We start from the raw sequence: 23088 nt of genomic DNA on the forward strand, positions 1-23088 counted from the left end.
TTCAAAATCTATCAAAGGTTCAATGATCGATTTAGTATGAGGTTCTACTTTTTCATCTAAAGAATTTTGACCTAGAGATTCTGTCTCAAAGAAAACAGTTAGTTCATGTGCTAGGTCTTCACGGAAAACATTATCAGAATATGCAGGTAAAGCAGGTAGAACTGGTTTCACATCAAAAGTTGGTTCATCAAACACCTCATCTATGTTAACAATGCTAGAACTAGGTTTGTTAAACACGTCATTCTCAAGCATTAAAATGTATTTCTCTAGCATGAGTGTATGAATGTAAACCAATCTACGTGTCGGCACATAATTAGCACATTGCACATTCTTTTCATTTTCAACAAGTTCCTTCAAGAAAGCAGGATTTGATTTACCCATTTTTGCATTAATTTTCTCATACATTAAGCTAATTTGATGGTATTTTTTAGATTTGCGATTAACAATAATATCATCAAAATCAGCATTAGAAGAATGCACAAAATGCGGTGGTAAACCAGCTTGAAAGTAATCAGAATTATATAATCCTAGAATCTTTTTGGAAGCTCCATCTAAGATCTTAGGATCTTCAAAACCCAACCCCCACTTTTCACCATGAATCGTTTTTGGTCTATTCATGAAAATTGTTTGTTTTGAAAGTTCCATATCCATGATAGCTTTGGATTGCTCTATTCGATAGAGTTTTTCCTCATATCGAGCAAGTTGAGCTTTCATTAGAACAGACTCTTTTGACAATGAAGAGATTTCAGTGTCTTTTTCAATTATTGCATTTTCCAAATGAATAATTTTCTTGTTTAGCTTTGAAAGTGTGGGTTCATGTTGGTTTTTTAAATCAGAAAGGTCTTTTTCTAAGAATTGAACTTTTTCTGCAAGTCGTTCAGATTTGAAACGATAATCAGTTCGTTCGACTTTAATCGGATGAATTATCTTTTTAAGATCTTCCAACTCAGATTCCGAGGAGCTGAGTTGGACGGTCAACTTTTGCAATTCCGATTGTAATTTGGATGAAGATGGTTTGGTCTCAGAAAGTTTGATTTTGTCTTTTAAAACCTTGTTTTCAGATTTTAAGCCTTTGACTTCTTTTGACATTGAGACCAGATTCTTCATCAAGTCATTTTGCATTTTTATAAAATCAGGTGAGATTTTAGTTGACTGTACCTCATCATCGTCAGATGTTGAGTCAGAATTCTCCAATGCTTCCTTAGCTTTGATGAGCTTGGTTACCTTGCAAACATTTGCATGTTCCACCTCTGAGTCTGAATCATCAGTCCAGTTAAACCAAGTATCATCAACCGGTTTCAGCTCTCCCCCAGTTTCCACAATCTTAGCCATCAACATTTTCTTCTTGTAGTAAGCTGCGTCCTTCTTCTTAGGCATTTTGCACTCACGAGAGTAATGACCAGCTTTGCCACAATTGAAACAGATTGAATCTTCCTTCTTGGAATCATCAGCATGTTGTTGTTTGGATTGATCAGCTTTCTTGTAGTACGAGGAAGATGATGAGTGTTTGCGTTGATTGCTTGATTTGCCTTTAAACTTGTGTTTGTTCAAGGCGTTTGTGAACATGGCTGCCATCTTGTGAAGACCCGTCCTAATCCATCCGAACGAAGTCCATATCGATTATAAACGATTCACAACAGTTGATTACATCACGAGGTACTTGACCTCTATATGATACATTTTACAAACATTGCATTCGTTTTTGAAAAGACAATCTTTCATTACATCGAATTTTGATGGCGTGCATACCATTTTATAATATATCTAACTATAACTGACTTAATAATATTCTTGATGAACTCAACGACTCGAATGCAACGTCTTTTGAAATATGTCGTGAATGACTCCAAGTAATATCTTTAAAATGAGCAAATGCACAGCGAAAGATTTCTTTCGTACCTGAGAATAAACATGCTTTCAAGTGTCAACCAAAAGGTTGGTGAGTTCATTAGTTTAACATAAATAATCATTTCATAATTTTAATAGACCACAAGATTTCATATTTCCATTTCTCATAAACATACGTCCCATGCATAGAGACAAAAATATCATTCATATGGATTGAACACCTGGTAACCGACATTCACAATATGCATATAAGAATATCCCCATCATTCCGGGATCCTCCTTCGGACATGATATAAATTTCAAAGTACTAAAGCATCCAGTACTTTGGATGGGGCTTGTTGGGCCCGATAGATCTATCTTTAGAGTTCACGTCAATTAGGGTGTCTGTTCCCTAATTCTTAGATTACCAGACTTAATAAAAATGGCATATTCAATTTCAATAATTCAACCATAGAATGTAGTTTCGATTACTTGTGTCTATTTCGTCAAACATTTATAAAAGCAGCGCATGTATTCTCAGTCCCAAAAATATATATTGCAAAAGCATTTAAAAAAGGGAGCAAATGAAACTCACACATATAAATATTGTAAAACAGTTAATAAAGCATTTGCATGTATTCTCAACCCAAAAACAAAAAGAGTAAAAGGGGCAAATGAAACTCACCTAGTGTATTTTGTAGTAAAAATACATATAACAACTTTTAACAAGTGTAGGGTTGGCCTCGGATTCACGAACCTATATCATTTGTATATTTATATTAAAACATATAATCATAACTGAACAAATTTACTTATTATACCTTTAGTTTATATATTATGTATGTTTAATTTATGTATATATTTATAATAGATAATATTTATATAGTTTATTAATATCTATATTTATATACATACTTGTCTAATGTTATATTTAAAATCGATAGTTTGTTATTTGTATGAATTTAAATAATAATAAGTTTGATAGATATAATTATGTGACATTTTAATAAAATTACAATATATATAACAAGTATATTTTATGTACAAAATATTTATTTGTTTTAAAATGAGAGTTTTGATAATAATAAGGTTTTACTAATAATACTAATAATAACTTTATTAATAAAAATACTACTAATGATATTGTTAATGCTGATACTTATAATAATAATAATGATAGAAATCTTATTAATAATGGTACTGTTGATAATCATATTACTTAACAATAGTTCTTAGTTTGATAATAATATAGGTAGTAACAGTAATAGTCATAGTTGTAGCTAGGGTTGTGATAATAATAATAATAATAATAATAAGTGGTAACTAATACTTATATCCATGATAATAATAATGATAATACTTTTAATACTAAGTGATATTACTTAATAATAACTAAAATGATAATGATAACAATCAAAATACTAATATTAATATAACAATAACAATAATTAATAATACTCCTAATATCAAATATAATTCTAATAACAGTTAAGATGTTTATAATTAAGATGAAAATAATAATAATTATAATAATAGTAATAATGATATTAATATTAATTTTTGTAGTGATAATAATAATAATAACACCAATGATAGTAATAAAAATGATTATTCATAATAATAATAAAAATAATAATCATATTAATAATAATAATAATAATTAACATTAATAAGTAATAATAATATTGGTAAAAATAAATAAACAAATGAAGACTACCTCTCTCAAAGGATGAAGTCCCAAAAAAAATTGCAAACAACCCATGCCCGGGCTCGAACCCCCGACCTCTCGCATACCCGCATCATTCCTTAACCATTCAGGCTACTGCCTGTTTTCTGATAATTATTACTACGCTAATAAATATAACCCGTTTTCTGTTATATCATCTTCTTCTTCTTCTTCACTTAATTCGACCAAAGGATGAAATCAAACATAATAATCAATCAAGTAAATAATTTTTGGTTCTTTAACTGAAACGAAAATAACCAGTATTTGTTGGTTTAGACTAATCAGTAAAAAATACAAAAGAAATATAGAAACAGATTCACGATGAACCTATGAAACTCAAACATCGATTTTAATATTTAGACTATTTTGGTTCACGATTACAACATGAAATATGTTGTAATTGACTCTTAGAAACTATACGAATCCTTAATTTCACTTGAATTATAACAGAAAGTTTGAATTTGATTAAAGAACATTCGTTGACTTTTTAAATTCAAAACTTTGACTCGAGAATTCAAATTCGATAATAAAAATTAAAGATTGAGGCTTTGCAGATAGTTTTAGAAATTAATTTCTAACATAACTGCATTTAAGAATTTTAAAAATGTATTCGAATTCGAAGTTTTTGAATAAAGTTTAAAGAACAGGGTCGTACTAGGTGTTCTTCAATTTTTCTGTTTTATTTTCGATCTGCAGTGAAGGAATTTTGCTGTAAGATTGATGTTGGATTATAATTGACTGTAAAGGATTTAGAAAGACACTCAAATTGATTTGTGGAGTTGTTAAGATCGACAGAAAAATCAAACAAGAATCGAAATAGATATAAAAAAAATGAAAATAAAGGTTAACTGTATTTGGAGTTACCCTTGTGTTTGGAATTGATTACGTACAGATTCAGAGATAAAGAAATCAAATTTGAAGAAAGTTGAATATGATGGGAAATGGAATTTGATTCGAAAATTACTTATATGACTTTTTTTTATATCAATTATTATTAATAATTATTAATTATAATAATAATAATTTAAATACAATAATATCATTAAAAATAATAAAAGGAGTAATAATAATAATAAGTCATAAAAATAAAATTTTTAATGAAATTGTTAGTAATATTTATTAATAATAATATCCATAGTAATATTAAATAATAATATTATTAATAATAAGAATACTAATACTAATAATAACAATAATAAAATTATTAATAATAATAATAATATCAAAGTAATACTAATTATAATATCAAAATAGTAAAGAGAAATAATGATACTGCTATGGCAATATTAATAAAAAGATAAGTTTAATAATACTTAATAATAACGATGTTAACATTAATACTATTATTAATAATAATTTGTCTTACTTAATAATAATAAGGATAACTATAATATTAATGATGATGATAGTAATATTATTAATGATACTAACAATGATACTAATAACCATAATATTAGTAATACTAATATAACAAATTATATTTATATCCAATTTCATAATAGTATTAATAATACCATTATATATGTTAATATTTAAGGTAATATTATTATTATTATAACAATTATATTTTAGCTTATAATTAAATTTATTATTTTAGATATTAACATTGCATGTTATTAATTATATGATATATTTATAATAACAATAATAATAATAATAATTCTTAATGTCAATACTTAATAATAATAATAATTCCTAATTCAAATGATTAAATTCTATCATTTCCAATGATTATATATATTTACATTTATATATGTATATATACATATGTATTTATCTACACACTATTGTACGTGAATCGTCGTGAATAGTCAAAGGTCAAACAGTTTCATGTAAGCAGTTGACAAAATTTGAAACTTGACATTACAAACTTTGCTTATCATTTTGAAATCATATAAAGATTAAGTTTAAATTTGGTCGGAAATTCCCGGGTCATCACAGTACCTACCCGTTAAAGAAATTTCGTCCCGAAATTTGAGTGAGGTGGTCATGGTTAACCATAAAAATGTTTTTATAATGAATATGAGTTGATAAAATAGAGTTTTATCATCATTGACTAATATAGATAAAACGATTCGATTAGGTGAAGCGTACAAATGAAGCTGTCACAACAGATGGAGATAGAGATTTAACTTTTGACGTAGTCACGGTGGAATTTAGAAAATAAGGTGCGTCTTAACTTTTGACATAGAGGGTTGAATTCCGGAATTCAAGGGATTTAAACAAAATCTTTGAAATCTAAAGAATTTGATTCTTCGGCGAATAAAGAAATTAAGATCTCTATAATTAATTATGGTGATCTGCCTCGATTACTCTGACTGATATTTCCATTATAAATTAACTCTTCCGTTCCATTATTCTCACAATTCCTATATTTTCTTTCTTTGTTCATACATCCAAAAGATTGTGATAATGCTTAATCCAGTTCTGATCCTTGATATTTTTCTAATTATCATTTCGGTCATCCTTCTTTTAAATCTTCCATCAGAAGAATCTGTTTACTTCTACTATTACCTTGGGGTGATACTATTCTTAATTATACCATGTCTTCATATTGCTATCCGTATTAATATCCATGGTTTGTAATCTCCGTGTTGTTATTGAGCTTTATATTTTCTCTTATATTTTGGAGCTCTTTGCCTTTTTATTATCTTCTCGACCTCTAGTAAAGTGAGTAACGATCCAGAATTCATAAGTATGGAGTTTCGAGTGAACATCATGTTCTAAATAAGAAAGAACGTATTAGCACAATTTGATTTGTCAAATTTCCTGAATCACTGAGAATAGAACTATCAAGAATATATTTTCTTGATATGTTCAGAAGTTAAGTAGAATGAAAGAGTTATGTAATATGGCACGTGATGACGTTAGGATCTGTGAATCATCACGTCCCATTAAAAACTCAGCATGACTTACTGTAATATAATTACATTGATCAAGTGTCATTATATTATACTAACTCATGCTTCAGTTCCCAACATTACTTCTATAACATTCATATTTTAAACTCGAAAGTTTACAGAATATAGAAACTAACATTTTCTATATGATGTAATACTGATAGCACGAAGAGATTAATAATTTCAGATAAGATTAGTTATGAAAATATATTCAGAAATATCGAGGATATTTATAATGAAAGATACGATAATATCTCGGAATATCTAAGATCAGAGAATGATAGAAACTATTGTTCGCAAGGTTTTAGAGTAAAGAGCAAGATATTCGCTAATGACCTTAGCAGTCATTGAATCATTTGGATTCTTTGAAGTCAAACTTATTCTTTGTGATTTGCCCACGGCTTTCTTCATAGTTTCGCATAATCTGCTTTTCGGTACTAAATTTTCTATTGAATGTTTCCAATATAATGATACACAGGAAGCACGAAGAGGTATATAATTTCGGACGAGAATATTTATGAAAATATCCTCAGAAATATCGAAGATATTGATGAGGATATTTTGGAATTTTTAAGTTCGATGGTTGATGGAGAAAGGTTTTCCGCAAGATTTTAACATGACTTCGAAGCAAGATATTCTCTAAAGATTTCAACGGATCCAGAATTATCTGGATTCTTTGAATATAGGGTATGGTCCTTGTATTTGTCCTTAGTCTCTTTCATGGTTAACTCTATCCGTTTTCCAGTTCCAACGTTTCTGAGCTTTTCCAACATATTATTCTTTATCATCAAACTTCCGACGACTAAATTCGTTTATGGTTGCCTACAGTTTCTGCTGCTTCATTCAGCTTTTTCAACATTCAGAGTATCGATTCGTAAACTGGGTGCCTTTTCAAAATTTCAGAATTGAAGATCGTAATTCTAGGAGATAATTGTTATATGTATACATATAACTATTGATGTAGAAATGCTACGAGATTCGAAATACTGATTGCTGATTCCTGGTAATTGGTATAGCAATTATTGTTATAGGGTATAGATGAATACAAGATGGGGTTTCAACGAATATAATGATTTTTCGGAAAGCCCAAATTCATTGAAGTTGCTGGTAGTTTTACTGCTAATGTGGTGAAATATAAACGGTTCTCCGGTAACGATGACGACAGGCAAACTTATATATCAAGGTTATAATAAGGTTGTTTCGAACGAAAAGTCAAAGTTGACTTGCTGGAGCTGTGACAAAATTTGCTAATTTGGAAAGGGAATGCAAAGTTATTTTGGGTAATAATAACACTAAAGGAATTAGCACAACTACGTGTTAAACGTTTACTCAGTTTCTGAGAGTTTTTCAGATGCATAACTAAATGCATCAATCTTTTTTCCCGTAGATGAAGTGCGGTGATTCATCTTCTCGATTGAGGTGTTTTCAAGGATCATGAAAGGTTTGAACGCGGATTATAATTGTCAGGATACAAATGAGGTTTAAGATGAAATCAAGTGGCAAACTTGAAGAATTATTTAGTTTCATATGTTATAATCAGTATTTTAATTCACTTTAATTGTCCAATATTATTAGTCCACAGTTTACAGTCCAATAATTCATATATAGTTTAATATATAATATTCAAATTAATTAATACGTATCGTGACTGTGTACATGTCTCAGACTCGATCAAAACTCAAAGTATATATATTATTTGAGAATCAACCTCAATCCTGTATAGAGAACTCGATCATTACTGAATATAGAGTGTCTATGGTGATTCCAAATAATATATATAGATGCGTCGATATGATATGTCAAAACTTTGTATACGTGTCCCGATATTTAAAGTGCGTAAAATAAATAACAAAAATTTAATGACGATAAATTAAATGCGTAAAGTAAATAACAGAAATTAAATAACGATAAATAAAATTGCGATAATTAAATTGCAATAAATAAACTGCGATAACTAAAATGTAATCAGTTAGCTAGGAACAGTTAACTAGGAACAGTTAGCGTGGATTCCTAACAAAATTTCAATTGGTTAATTCGTTTGTTTCTAACAACTTTTATTTTGTCCAATGTTTTCTTCATTATGCCACTTGTTGGATTGTGATAAATCAAAATCCAAATATGAAATTGAATAAAAAATGGTTATTCTGCGGTGAACGGATTTGTATCTCTGTAGATGTAAGTAGGATAGTAAATGGACGTTGAATCAGATTCGAAGAATGTACAGTATAACTTATTAAAGTGAAATCTAAATATTCCTCGGGTATTACCTACCCGTTAAAATATTTTCACCATTAACAGTTTATACGAAAGAATTTTTAATTACAATCTTTATGAAAATATACTTACATATATATTTTCTTCAGATGTAATCATAGATTTAATGAGTTAGTATAATATAATATTAATCTCATTTGATTTACCGTTAGAACTAGAATATATAATCTCTAAAACATTGAAGATTACATAATCGTCATGTCGAACGAAGATAAATGATGTAGAACGATTCGCAGATTGATGATTATGCTCGAGGTACATAATTAGATGTTGAGGTGTATTATGTGAACTTGAGTTGTTGGTGGTACTGGTATTGATGTTGGTGCTGGTGATGTTGCTGAAGCTGGTACGTTTTGCACCATATTCTCCAAATTGATTACTAGAGCGCGAAGTTCATTGACTTCTTGTATTACTCCGGGATGATTGTCAGTCGGAACAAGCGGATGAATAAGGTTTAGAATCTGAGTTATGATATAGTCGTGGTGAGATATTCGAGAAATGAGGGTGAAAATGGTGTTACGAACAGGTTTCCCGGTAAGTGCTTCAGGTTCTTCGCCAAAAGGTGAATTCGGTTAGTGGAAGGGATCGCCTTTTGCGCGTCTCCATTGATTAAGTCGACTACGAATCCATCAGATGAATTGGGGATGGATGATTTGTTGATTCATTCTGGTGACGTTGCTTCCGGAGCTTAGATGACTATCCATTCGGAATAACTGTCGGGATAACTATCGGAATAGCTGTTTGAATCCGAGGGACTCGAACTAGTTGAAGGATTCATCTCGTACGATCAGATGAAGGATTTTCGATAAGAAATGGATTATAGGATGTAGATTAGTATCCTGCAATACATAATTTACATATGCATATGTAATACTAAAATCTCATAAATTACGGAGGAATCTACGGAAGCTGTCAGGTAAAGATAACAATAACAGATACGCTAAGATATGAATTAGCAGATACGCTAAGATATGAATTTTGTCTATACACTATTCATGCAGTCAATGCAATAAGATGTGTCTAGACTAAGAATAATAAGCAGGTAATTTACTAAGGATGATAAACAAATGATTTCTGACAAAAATGATAAGCAAAACTTTTGACATGCAGACACTGTCGAAGTCCCGACTCACTAATGCATCCTAACGACTTATCAGTTAGACACACTAATGCAGACCCAGTTCACTAAGACCACCGCTCTGATACCAACTGTGAATACCCTTCCTAATCCATCCGGACGAAGTCCATATCGATTATAAACGATTCACAACAGTTGATTACATCGCGAGGTACTTGACCTCTATATGATACATTTTACAAACATTGCATTCGTTTTTGAAAAGACAATCTTTCATTACATCGAATTTTGACGGCGTGCATACCATTTTATAATATATCTAACTATAACTGACTTAATAATATTCTTGATGAACTCAACAACTCGAATGCAATGTCTTTTGAAATATGTCGTGAATGACTCCAAGTAATATCTTTAAAATGAGCAAATGCACAGCGGAAGATTTCTTTCGTACCTGAGAATAAACATGCTTTCAAGTGTCAACCAAAAGGTTGGTGAGTTCATTAGTTTAACATAAATAATCATTTCATAATTTTAATAGACCACAAGATTTCATATTTCCATTTCTCATAAATATATGTCCCATGCATAGAGACAAAAATATCATTCATATGGATTGAACACCTTGTAACCGACATTCAAAATATGCATATAAGAATATCCCCATCATTCCGAGATCCTCCTTCGGACATGATATAAATTTCGAAGTACTAAAACATCCGGTACTTTGGATGGGACTTGTTGGGCCCGATAGATCTATCTTTAGAGTTCGCGTCAATTAGGGTGTCTGTTCCCTAATTCTTAGATTACCAGACTTAATGAAAAGGGCATATTCGATTTCGATAATTCAACCATAGAATGTAGTTTAGATTACTTGTGTCTATTTCGTCAAACATTTATAAAAGCAGCGCATGTATTCTCAGTCCCAAAAATATATATTGCAAAAGCATTTAAAAAAGGGAGCAAATGAAACTCACAAATATAAATATTGTAAAACAGTTAATAAAGCATTTGCATGTATTCTCAGCCCAAAAACGTAAAGAGTAAAAGGGGCAAATGAAACTCACCTAATGTATTTTGTAGTAAAAATACATATAACAACTTTTAACAAGTGTAGGGTTGGCCTCGGATTCACGAACCTATATCATTTGTATACTTATATTAAAACATATAATCATAACTGAACAAATTTACTTATTATACCTTTAGTTTATATATTATGTATGTTTAATTTATGTATATATTAATAATAGATAATATTTATATAGTTTATTAATATCGATATTTATATACATACTTGTCTAATGTTATATTTAAAATCAATAGTTTGTTATTTGTATGAATTTAAATAATAATAAGTTTGATAGATATAATTATGTGAAATTTTAATAAAATTACAATATATATATATATATATATATATATATATATATATATATATATATATATATATATATATATATATATATATATATATATATATATATATATATATATAACAAGTATATTTTATGTACAAAATATTTATTTGTTTTAAAATGAGAGTTTTGATAATAATAAGGTTTTACTAATAATACTAATAATAACTTTATTAATAAAAATACTACTAATGATATTGTTAATACTGATACTTATAATAATAATGATAGAAATCTTATTAATAATGGTACTGTTGATAATCATATTACTTAACAATAGTTCTTAGTTTGATAATAATATAGGTAGTAACAGTAATAGTCATAGTTGTAGCTAGGGTTGTGATAATAATAATAATAATAAGTGGTAACTAATACTTATATCCATGATAATAATAATGATAATACTTTTAATACTAAGTGATATTACTTAATCATAACTAAAATGATAATGATAACAATCAAAATACTAATATTAATATAACAATAACAATAATTAATAATACTCCTAATGTCAAATATAATTCTAATAACAGTTATGATGTTTATAATTAAGATGATAATAATAATAATTATAATAATAGTAATAATGATATTAATATTAATTTTTGTTTTGATAATAATAATAATAACACCAATGATAGTAATAAAAATGATTATTCACAATAATAATAACAATAATAATCATATTAATAATTTAATAATAATAATAATAATAATAATTAACATTAATAAGTAATAATAATATTGGTAAAAATAAATAAACAAATGAAGACTACCTCTCTCAAAGGATGAAGTCCCAAAAAAAAATTGCAAACAGCCCATGCCCGGGCTCGAACCCCCGACCTCTCGCATACCCGCATCATTCCTTAACCATTCAGGCTACTGCCTGTTTTCTGATAATTATTACTACGCTAATAAATATAACCCGTTTTCTGTTATATCATCTTCTTCTTCTTCTTCACTTAATTCGACCATAGGATGAAATCAAACATAATAATAAATCAACTAAACAATTTTTGGTTCTTTAACTGAAATGAAAATAACCAGTATTTGTTGGTTTGGATTAATCAGTAAAAAAATACAAAATAAATATAGAAACAGATTCACGATGAACCTATGAAACTCAAACATCGATTTTAATATTTAGACTGTTTTGGTTCACGATTACAACATGAAATATGTTGTAATTTACTCTTAGAAACTATACGAATCCTCAATTTCACTTGAATTATAACAGAAAGTTTGAATTTGATTAAAGAACATTCGTTGACTTTTTAAATCCAAAACGTTGACACGAGAATTCGAATTCGATAATAAAAATTAAAGATTGAGGCTTTGCAGATGGTTTTAGCAATTAATTTCTAACATAACTGCATTTAAGAATTTTAAAAATGTATTCGAATTCGAAGTTTTTGAATAAATTTTAAAGAACAGGGTCGTACTAGGTGTTCTTCAGTTTTTCTGTTTTATTTTCGATCTGCAGTGAAGGAATTTTGATGTAAGATTGATGTTGGATTATAATTGACTGTAAAGGATTTAGAAAGACACTCAAATTCATTTGTGGAGTTGTTAAGATCGACAGAAAAATCAAACAAGAATCGAAATAGATATAAAAAAATGAAAATAAAGGTTAACTGTATTTGGAGTTACCCTTGTGTTTGGAATCGATTACGTACAGATTCAGAGACAAAGAAATCAAATTTGAAGAAAGTTGAATATGATGGGAAACGGAATTTGATTCTAAAATTACTTATATGACTTTTTTTATATCAATTATTATTAATAATTATTAATTATAATAATAATAATTTAAATACAATAATATCATTAATAATAATAAAAGGAGTAATAATAATAATAAGTCATAAAAATAAAATTTTTAATGAAATTGTTGGTAATATTTATTAATAATAATATCCATAGTAATATTAAATAATAATATTATTAATAATAAGAATACTAATACTAATAATAACAATAATAAAATTATTAATAATAATAATAATATCAAAGTAGTACTAATTATAATATCAAAATAGTAAAGAGAAATAATGATACTGCTATGGCAATATTAATAAAAAGATAAGTTTAATAATACTTAATAATAACGATGTTAATATTAATACTATTATTAATAATAATTTGTCTTACTTAATAATAATAAGGATAACTATAATATTAATGATGATGATAGTAGTATTATTAATGATACTAACAATGATACTAATAACCATAATATTAGTAATACTAATATAACAAATTATATTTATATCCAATTTCATAATAGTATTAATAATACCATTATATATGTTAATATTGAAGGTAATATTATTATTATTATAACAATTATATTTTAGCTTATAATTAAATTTATTATTTTAGATATTAACATTGCATGTTATTAATTATATTATATATTTATAATAACAATAATAATAATAATAATAATTCTTAATGTCAATACTTAATAATATTAATTCCTAATTCAAATGATTAAATTTTATCATTTCCAATGATTATATATATTTACATTTATATATGTATATATACATATTTATTTATCTAAACACCATTGTTCGTGAATCGTCGGGAATAGTCAAGGTCAAACAGTTTCATGTAAGCGGTTGACAAAATTTGAAACTCGACATTACAAACTTTTCTTATCATTTTGAAATCATATAATGATTAAGTTTAAATTTGGTCGGAAATTCCCGGGTCAACACACATCTTGACTAATTCAAGGTGTGAATCATCAACATCAGAAAGATTCAACTCTTCAGAATCAGTTGATTCTTCAACAAGCACTTTCTTGGACAAGCTTTTGGAAAAGGATTTGCTCTTCTTTTTGGCAATTAGAGCAAGAGGATCACTTGGAGATGACTCTTTCCTTCCTTCATAAAGTTTAGACACCTCAGGTTGGTAATGCATAAGAACTCCAACAAGCTCATGAATAGTCAACTTGTCAATCTCTTTGGTAGATCGAACAATGGTTCCATAAGGAAGCCAATCAGCATTGAGCTTTTTGAGGAATTTCATGTTGACTTCACCATGTACTTTTACAATCTTACACCTTTTCAACTCATTGAGAACACCATTGAAACAACGGTAGGTATCCTTGAGTAGCTCTTCTGGTTCCTACTTGAAATCTTCATACAATCCCAGAGCCTTATTCAATTTAGTAACGTCTGACATGTCATAACCTTCTTGTTATCTCATCCCATATATCTTTTGCAGTAGTGTTGCTATCAACATTTTCAAATAGCTCATATGGGATAGCTTGCATGATAATATTCTTAGCCTCTATGTCACCCTGAGCTCTTTCACGTTTATCACCAGAAAGTTCATAGACTGGAATTGGCATACCAGTATCCGGATGAAAATCAACAACTGGACCATCTCTCAGAGAAGCCCAAATATGTTTAGCTTTCTCACCCTTATAGTCTATTTACTGAGTAATACGATGAAGCCACTGAGTGTACTTGCCATCAAACAACACTGGAGGTCGGGAATCTAATCCAATGATAAGAGCATCTTGAGTAGACATCTTAAATTGAGGTAGATTCGGTATAGATTCAGTATTACACACAATCTATGATTAGGGTTCTGTATAAAATCTAACAAGAATGTCAGATTCGGTAAAAATTCAGTACAGTAGCAGATTCGGTAAGTGGTTCGGTACTGTAGCAGATTCGGTAACAATTCGGTATACCAGATTCTGTATCAGAAACTTATAAGAATCACAAGTAACACACCCAAATTCGGTATGGATTCGGTAACCACACAACTTGAAGCCTTAGAATACTTAAAACCAATGGATTAAGTGATACAGAAAATCAAATTCTGTATCTGACTCGGTAGTCAGATTCTGTATGAATTTGAAGTTCAAACTCAATTCAATCCCTTTGAATTATATTCTGTAACCTTGCTGCACAAGGAAACAAGTTAGTATCACACAAAATATCAAAGATACCGAATGTATAGAATACCGAATGTCAACTGTAGCAGTTGACAATACCGAGTCTAAGTCTAAAACTTAGAAATATAACAGAATCCTTTCTCAAACCACAACAATTAGCTGCGTATGATCAAACTGAATGTGATAGAATCACAAACACACCACAATCTGCAACACTTAAGATGAATTTCCAGTAATGAAGCAGATTCGGTATGATAGTTACGATACCGAATGTTGATCAAATCTTTAAAACTTGAAGAATTGAAGAAATTGAACCAACAGAAATGTGATTTAACACCTCACAAACACAACTGAATCTTTAAATCTTCACAAAACACCAGAATCAAGCTTGAATTAAGCAATACCGAGAGTTTTAGCCACAAACTCTAAAAATTAACTTGATTCTCCATAATTGAAGTTAAAAAGCTGTAATGATGATCGAAACTCTTTCTAATAGACCTAATACACCTTCGCTGAACTTATCACAAGAATCTGAACGTCAGATTATCAAATTCGATAATACTGAATCTGATTCAATATACCGAGAGTGTTCAGATTCTGTAAACTACAATCTCTGGATCGATATAGTGATGTAGAATCACTTCCTGGTAGCTCTGATACAAAATGATAGGTCAGGTCATGTTGAGATTGAGAGAAATGATAAGATAGAATGAGATTCGGTATGTAAGAAGGAGACTCGGTACTAGAGAGAATCGGTACAAATTAAATTCCATAGCTTCTAGAACTCAGTTACAATACCATGGCTATCTAATTAGGACTACATAGGTTCCTTATATAGCCCTCTTCTAAGGAACCTTCATTTAAGCTTAATTCACATTAACACTATACAACTTCGGGGTCCTAACAATTTGAAAATGCTTATATTTAACAACCCAACCCAGGGTCTTGCTTGTAATGTTTCACAGGTTCAGGAAAGTTTGTGAGATTTGTGGAGATCCTTCTCACTTTGCATATGGATGTAGAAATGGGATTCCACCGGTGAATCAACAAATAGTGGAGGAACAAGTTAATGAAGTGCAGGGACGGAGATTTGATTCATACTCCAACACGTATAATCCGGGTTGGAGAAACCATCCTAATTTTATTTGGAGCAATAAAAATGCTCTAAATGCCACCCAAGGGACCCAACAAAGACCGCAAAACAACTTTCAAAACCAAGAGAACTTTCAGAATCAAGGCAACTATCAAGAAACTATCAAAACCCTTATCCCAACAACCGAAACCAAAATAAAAACAATTACCAAAATCAAGGCCAAAACCAAAATCAAAATCAAAACAATGTCCCACCCAATTAACCATCTAGTTCGGAAGCCAAGATGGGCGCGTTTATCTCCGAAATGCGTAAAATAGTGAAAGTGCAAAACAAGTCAATTGGTGCTAAAGAGATTGGTAATGTAGCGGAAAGTAAGGGAAATTGGGAGCCGGGTACAATTCCAAGCTACACGGTTCTAAATCTAAATCATAAAGATCAGGGAAAAGGCCATAGTGTTAATATGGTAGGCACCTTGTGAAGTGGAAAGAAGTATGAAAATAAGGTTGGTGAAAAAGAGATAGTACAACAAGAGTCAAGTAAGTCTCCTATTGTTCTTGATGAGGATGAGGCAAGTGAAAATGATAACCATGGGAAGGGGGTGAAAAATAAGGAACCAATCATTAATGAGACCGGGAAATCGAAGAAGGAATCAAAAACCGTCCCATTTCCCAAGGTCTTAGAGTCCCCGAACCAATTCCCTTATGGGAAGAAGGGACCACAACCAGAGGATATGTGGGAAACATTTAAACAGGTTAAGATAAATTTACCCCTTCTCGATGCTATTAGGCAAGTCCCGTCCTACGCTAAGTTTTTAAAGGATCTTTGCACTCAAAAGAGGAAGCAAAGGGCGACCTTACCCAAAAAGGTGGAGCTAACCAAGCACCTAAGTGCGGTTATTTCGGGTACACTCCCACCTAAATTTAAGGACTCGGGGACCCCATTGATAGCTGTAACTGTAGGAAACGTAAATGTGAAAAAGGCGTTATTGGACCTACGAGCTAGCATTAATATTTTACCCTTTTGTCTAGTTGACCGATTTGAATTGGGGTTAATGAAAAGAACTGACATAATTATTCAACTAGCGGACCAATCAATCAAAACAACTAGGGGAATATTAGAAGATGTGATAGTAAAAGTGGAGGATTTCTATTACCCTATTGACTTTGTTGTAATGGATATCGAATCTAGGAATAGAGATGCCCAACCCACTATAATCTTGGGGCGCCCATTTTTGGCCACCATAAATGCCCACATTAATTGTCGAATGGGTGCCATGGACATATCATTCGGGAATCGCAAGATGATGATTAATATCTTTAATTCTCTTCACGCCCCAAGTGTCCATGAATGCTATCAGGTAGATGTGATTGATGAACAAGTTGAAAAACATACTTCTCATTTGATAACAAATGACCCAGTGGAAGTATTTTGCTTAGTTGATGAAGAAGATGTTGAATGTGAAGAGGTTAAGGCAGTCGAATTAGCAATAGCAAGTACAATGGATGCTAGGTTGCCACCGTGGACTCACAAATATGAGCCACTACCTAAGTCCATTGATACTAATACGAGACCGTCACTAGAGTCACCGTCGACCCTCGAGTTAAAACCATTACCTTCTCATTTGAAGTATGCATTTTTAGGTACTAACGGCACTTTGCCAGTTATTATTGCTTCAGATTTGACAGGTGTGCAGGAAAAAGCTTTAATGGAGGTGCTTCATAAATACAAGGCTGCGGTGGGATGGACTATAGCATATTTAAAAGGGATAAGTCCCTCAGTGTGCATGCATCATATAGTTACAGATCTGGAGGTTAAACCTGCTCGTGACACGTAACGCAGGTTAAATCCAAACATGTAGGAAGTTGTAAAGAAGGAGGTTCTTAAGTGGTTAGATGCAGGGATTATTTTCCCTATTTCGGATAGTCAGTGGGTAAGTGTTGAGTCCCCAAAATAATTAAGGATTTAATTATGAAAAAACTGTAATTTATTTGCACTAAAATGTTATGTGCAGCCAGTACAAGTTTGTTTATGTATAGACAGTAAATATTGCTATGTCAAGTGTTCAGTATGCTACCTAGTCTACCAGCACAAGGTAGAGTATATTCTTTGAATCAGCACAGGATGAGTACTCAGCAATTCAAGAATATCAAGTGACTCAGCATAAGAAGAACCAGTAAACCTGGTAAGCAGCATACAACACAAGATAGCCATGCTCCATTACAAGCATGGTGAAGCGACCCATCCTAATCCATAAGGACGAATACAATAACATATGATTACATCATGAGGTATTTGACCTATATATGATACATTTTACAAACATTGCATTCATTTTTAAAAGACACCCTATCATTACATCGAAAGTTGACATGCATACATACCATTTCATAATATCCAACTTATAAATGACCTAATCTGTCATTTACTTAATAATAATCTCTATTGAACTCAACGACTTGAATGCAACGTCTTTTGAAATATGCCATGAATGATTCCAAGTAATATATTTAAAATGAGCAAATGCACATCGGAAGATTTCCTTAATACCTGAGAATAAACATGCTTTCAAGTGTCAACTAAAAGGTTGATAAGTTCATTAGTTTATCATAAATAATCATTATTTTAATAGATCACAAGATTTTTCATTTCCTTTTCTCATAAACATCAACTCATATCAGGCATTTCGCACTGCATATAGATAAAAATCATTCATATGGATTGAACACCTGGTAATCGATATTCACAAGATGCATATAGAATATCCCCATAATTCCTGGACATCATTCATATGGATGGGGCTTGTTGGGCCCGGTAGATCTATCTTTAGGATTCACATCAATTAGGGTGTCTGTTCCCTAATTCTTAGATTACCAGACTAAAAAGGGGCATATTCGATTTCGATCATTCAACCATAGAATGTAGTTTCAGTTACTTGTGTCTATTTCTGAAATGTCCCGTTCATATTGATTATAAATGTTCCATATTAATTGATTTCGTCGCGAGGTTTTGACCTCTATATGAGACGGTTTTCAAAGACTGCATTCATTTTTAAAACAACCATAACCTTTATTTTATTGATAAAGGTTTAAAAAGCATTACGTAGATTATCAAATAATGATAATCTAAAATATACCGTTTACACACGACCATTACATAATGGTTTACAATAAGAATATATTACATCAAAAATAAGTTTCTTGAATGCAGTTTTTACACAATATCATACAAGCATGGACTCCAAATCCTGTCCTTATTTTAGTATGCAACAGCGGAAGATCTTAATAATCACCTGAGAATAAACATGCTTAAAATGTCAACAAAAATGTTGGTGAGTTATAGGTTTAACCTATATATTATCAAATCATAATAATAGACCACAAGATTTCATTTTTATAACACATCTCATATCAGGCATTTCGCAAACTGCATAGAGATAAAAATCATTCATATGTTGAACACCTGGTAACCGATGTTAACTTAATGCATAGAATATCCCCAAAACAGAACCTCTCGTCTGTATAATAATCTCGAAGTACTAAACCATCCATAACCTGAATGTGGGTTGTTAAGCCCAATAGATCTATCTTTAGGATTCGCTTCAATTAGGGGCCATTTCCCTAATTCTTAGGTTACCAGACTCGAAGGGCGATATTCGGTTTAATAATCCAACCATAGAATGTAGTTTTGCGTACTTGTGTATATTTTGTAAAACATTTATAAAGCTGCATGTATTCTCATCCCAAAAAAAATATATTAGATTGTAAAATTGGGACTATAACTCACTTTCACAGATTTTTACTTTGCTGGAAGTAAGACTTGGCCACTGGTCGATTCACGAACCTATAACAAATTTGTACATATATATCAAAGTATGATCGAAATATATTCACAACATTTTTTATTACGTTTTTATTACGTTAGATGTACAGAAATAAATCAATATATATTATCTTGAATCAATCCTCGACCCAGTGTATACACGTCTCAGGCTAGATCACAACTCAAAGTATATATATTTTTGGAATCAACCTCAACCATGTATAGCTAACTCAAACATTACTGCATATAGAGTGTCTATGGTTGTTCTAAATAATATATATAGATGGGTCGATATGATATGTCAAAACATTGTATACGTGTCTATGGTATCCTAAGATTATATAATATGTATAATACAATATAAATTAGTTAGGATATGTGTGACGACCCGAAAATTTCCGATCAAATTTAAATTTAATCCTTATATGTTTCTGACACGATAAGCAAAGTCTGTAATGTTGAGTCTCGAAAACTTTGGAACTATGTTCATATATTCATTGACCCTCGACTGTTCTCGACGATTCACGAACAATTGTCGTAAATAAATAGGTAAATGTAAATGTAAGTATATGTATATTAAATTGAAATTTTAAAATATAATTTAAGCATTTGAATTAAATACGTAAAATAGAATACAAAGTAGTTGAGTGTAAATTTAAAATGAATCTATATATATAACTATATATAGGAATTCTATGATTAATTATTAATATATGTGTATTATAATATATAATTTATAAATAATAAATATTCAATAAAGATTATCATATTATATTATGTAATTAATAATATGTAATACAATTTAGAATATAGATGTTGTATTAAAATTAATATCTTCCTTATCAATATAAATGTTAATATTAATATTAATATTAATATTAATATTAATATTAATATTAATATTAATATTAATATTAATATTAATAACAGTATCATTAATGATAATTTATGAAATCGGGTAGACTTGATTTATGATTATTAATAGTATTATAAATATTATTAATATCATCATTATTATAACTAATAGTAAAAATTAAAATTTTAATTATGATTAATAATAGTATTGTTATTAAATTTTATTATTAATATTAATGTTAACATCGGTATTATAAATATTATTATTTTTAATATGAGATATGATACATATAACTTGTTAGATTTTAATTATTATTTGTATTACCATCATTAGAATATTATTATTACTTTCAATATATATGTAAAATAAATATAAAGTTTAATATATAAATTATTATTATATTATTATTACTAACATTATCAATCATTAATAATATTAGTATTATGATAAATAATATTATTATTAATAATAATATTATTGTTATAAATTTCATAATTGTATTATTATTATCATTATCAGTATTATTCATATACTTATTAATATTAATATTATTATTAATACATACATATATTTACAGATGCATGTATATATACATGAAATACAGTAAAACATATATAAATACATATACAGAGTATATAATTACATATATACTGATATATATACGCACATACAAATTTTCTTTATAAATCAGATTTATTGTATTTTTTTTTTTTTTTGCTGAATTAATCCATCACAGAATTCCAATTTGATTTACATCCTTGACTAACTTTATTCAATCTTTGTATGTATCTGCTAAATGATTCCATTACATCAATCAAAGCCAAAATCAGTTAGCTATCAATTTCCTCCTTTATATATTTTTATATATTTTTTTGTACCTCTGAATAATGCTTGTCGATCATTCAAAGCTATAAGACTAAATCAATTATAGTATAAACGATACCAGACAACCTACATTATCAATTAACAACTCCATTTATCCTTTACGGCTTTCCAATTATTGAATTCAATCATAAAAATGAAGAGAATAGAAAAATTGCCATGTTCGTTCACCTTTTAATAAATCCTTAGAATTCGTAAATTTTTTCCAAATCTTTAAACGCAGTCTTGTTTGAAATCACCTAAACGAACTTCCTGTAAAGTATCGAATTCCAATTTTTCCTATTGAGATCCAATTTCGAAGTCAAACTTGAGTATTTGAAAGTCAAACAAATTGTTCTTCAAGAAATTAGGATTTGTTTGGGTGGTTTCGGTTAAATTGATGAGTTATAAAGTTTCTAAAAGTGATTTGAAACCTATTTTATGTTATAATCATAAGCTATAACGAATTGGATTTCAAAACACCATTGGAGTTGTTATTGTGTTCATGAGCTGCTATAATTATTTATTTTTTTATTTGTTTTAATTAACTCCATCCAATACAGAACGTTTTTGTATAAATTCCAAATCCTAAAAACTATTAATGTAATATGTTAGTACTAGTTTTGATCCCTGGTCGAACCAAATTTGTGTGAAGAAGGAGATAGAGGAAACAAGAGTGTAAGGGTTAAATATATACGATTATAGTCATATTCAGAAAAGCAGCTGGGTTCGAATGGTTAGTGTGTTGGATTAGTGAACAGGAGGTCACGGATTCGAGTCCCGGCTCTGACAATTTAATTCTTTTTAAGCCCTGTTAAGGTAGTTCTCACATTTATAATTATGATTATTATTTTGATTATCATTTATATTATTATTATTATTAATGTTATTGTTATGATTATTATTATTATAAGTGTTATTGTTATTGTTATGATTAATATTATTATTAGGATATAATCAAACTCATAAGTATTAAGATCTTTATTATCATTATTATTACTAAATTTATTATTAATATTAGCTTTAATATTATTGATTTTATCATTTTTGTATTATTATCATTATTAAGACTATGATTAGTATTATTATTATTACTGTCATAATTATAAGTAATATATCTATTATTAGTATTATAAGTAACAATTATGATATCACTATTATATTTAAAACTTTAATATTACTATCATGAAAATTATTATTATTTTTACTATTATAAAAGTAATAATATTATCATAAGTATTATTATTATTCAAGTACTAAAATCATTATCATGACTATCATTAACAGTAAAATTAATATTATTATAAGTATTATTATAAA

At 29.2% G+C, this 23088-nt stretch overlaps 1 protein-coding gene across 1 annotated transcript; it reads left to right on the forward strand.

Annotated features, from left to right (window-relative positions):
• The first annotated feature begins 16093 nt into the window (after positions 1 to 16093).
• LOC139854465 (uncharacterized) lies at positions 16094 to 18066 on the forward strand. Its single transcript, XM_071843768.1, has 2 exons — positions 16094 to 16376; positions 16748 to 18066. Exons 1-2 carry the CDS (start codon positions 16094 to 16096, stop codon positions 18064 to 18066), a joined length of 1602 nt encoding a protein of 533 aa, XP_071699869.1.
• The last annotated feature ends 5022 nt before the right edge of the window (positions 18067 to 23088 follow it).

Source organism: Rutidosis leptorrhynchoides, chromosome 6 (assembly GCF_046630445.1).
Source record: "Rutidosis leptorrhynchoides isolate AG116_Rl617_1_P2 chromosome 6, CSIRO_AGI_Rlap_v1, whole genome shotgun sequence".
Classification (NCBI taxonomy): domain Eukaryota; kingdom Viridiplantae; phylum Streptophyta; class Magnoliopsida; order Asterales; family Asteraceae; genus Rutidosis; species Rutidosis leptorrhynchoides.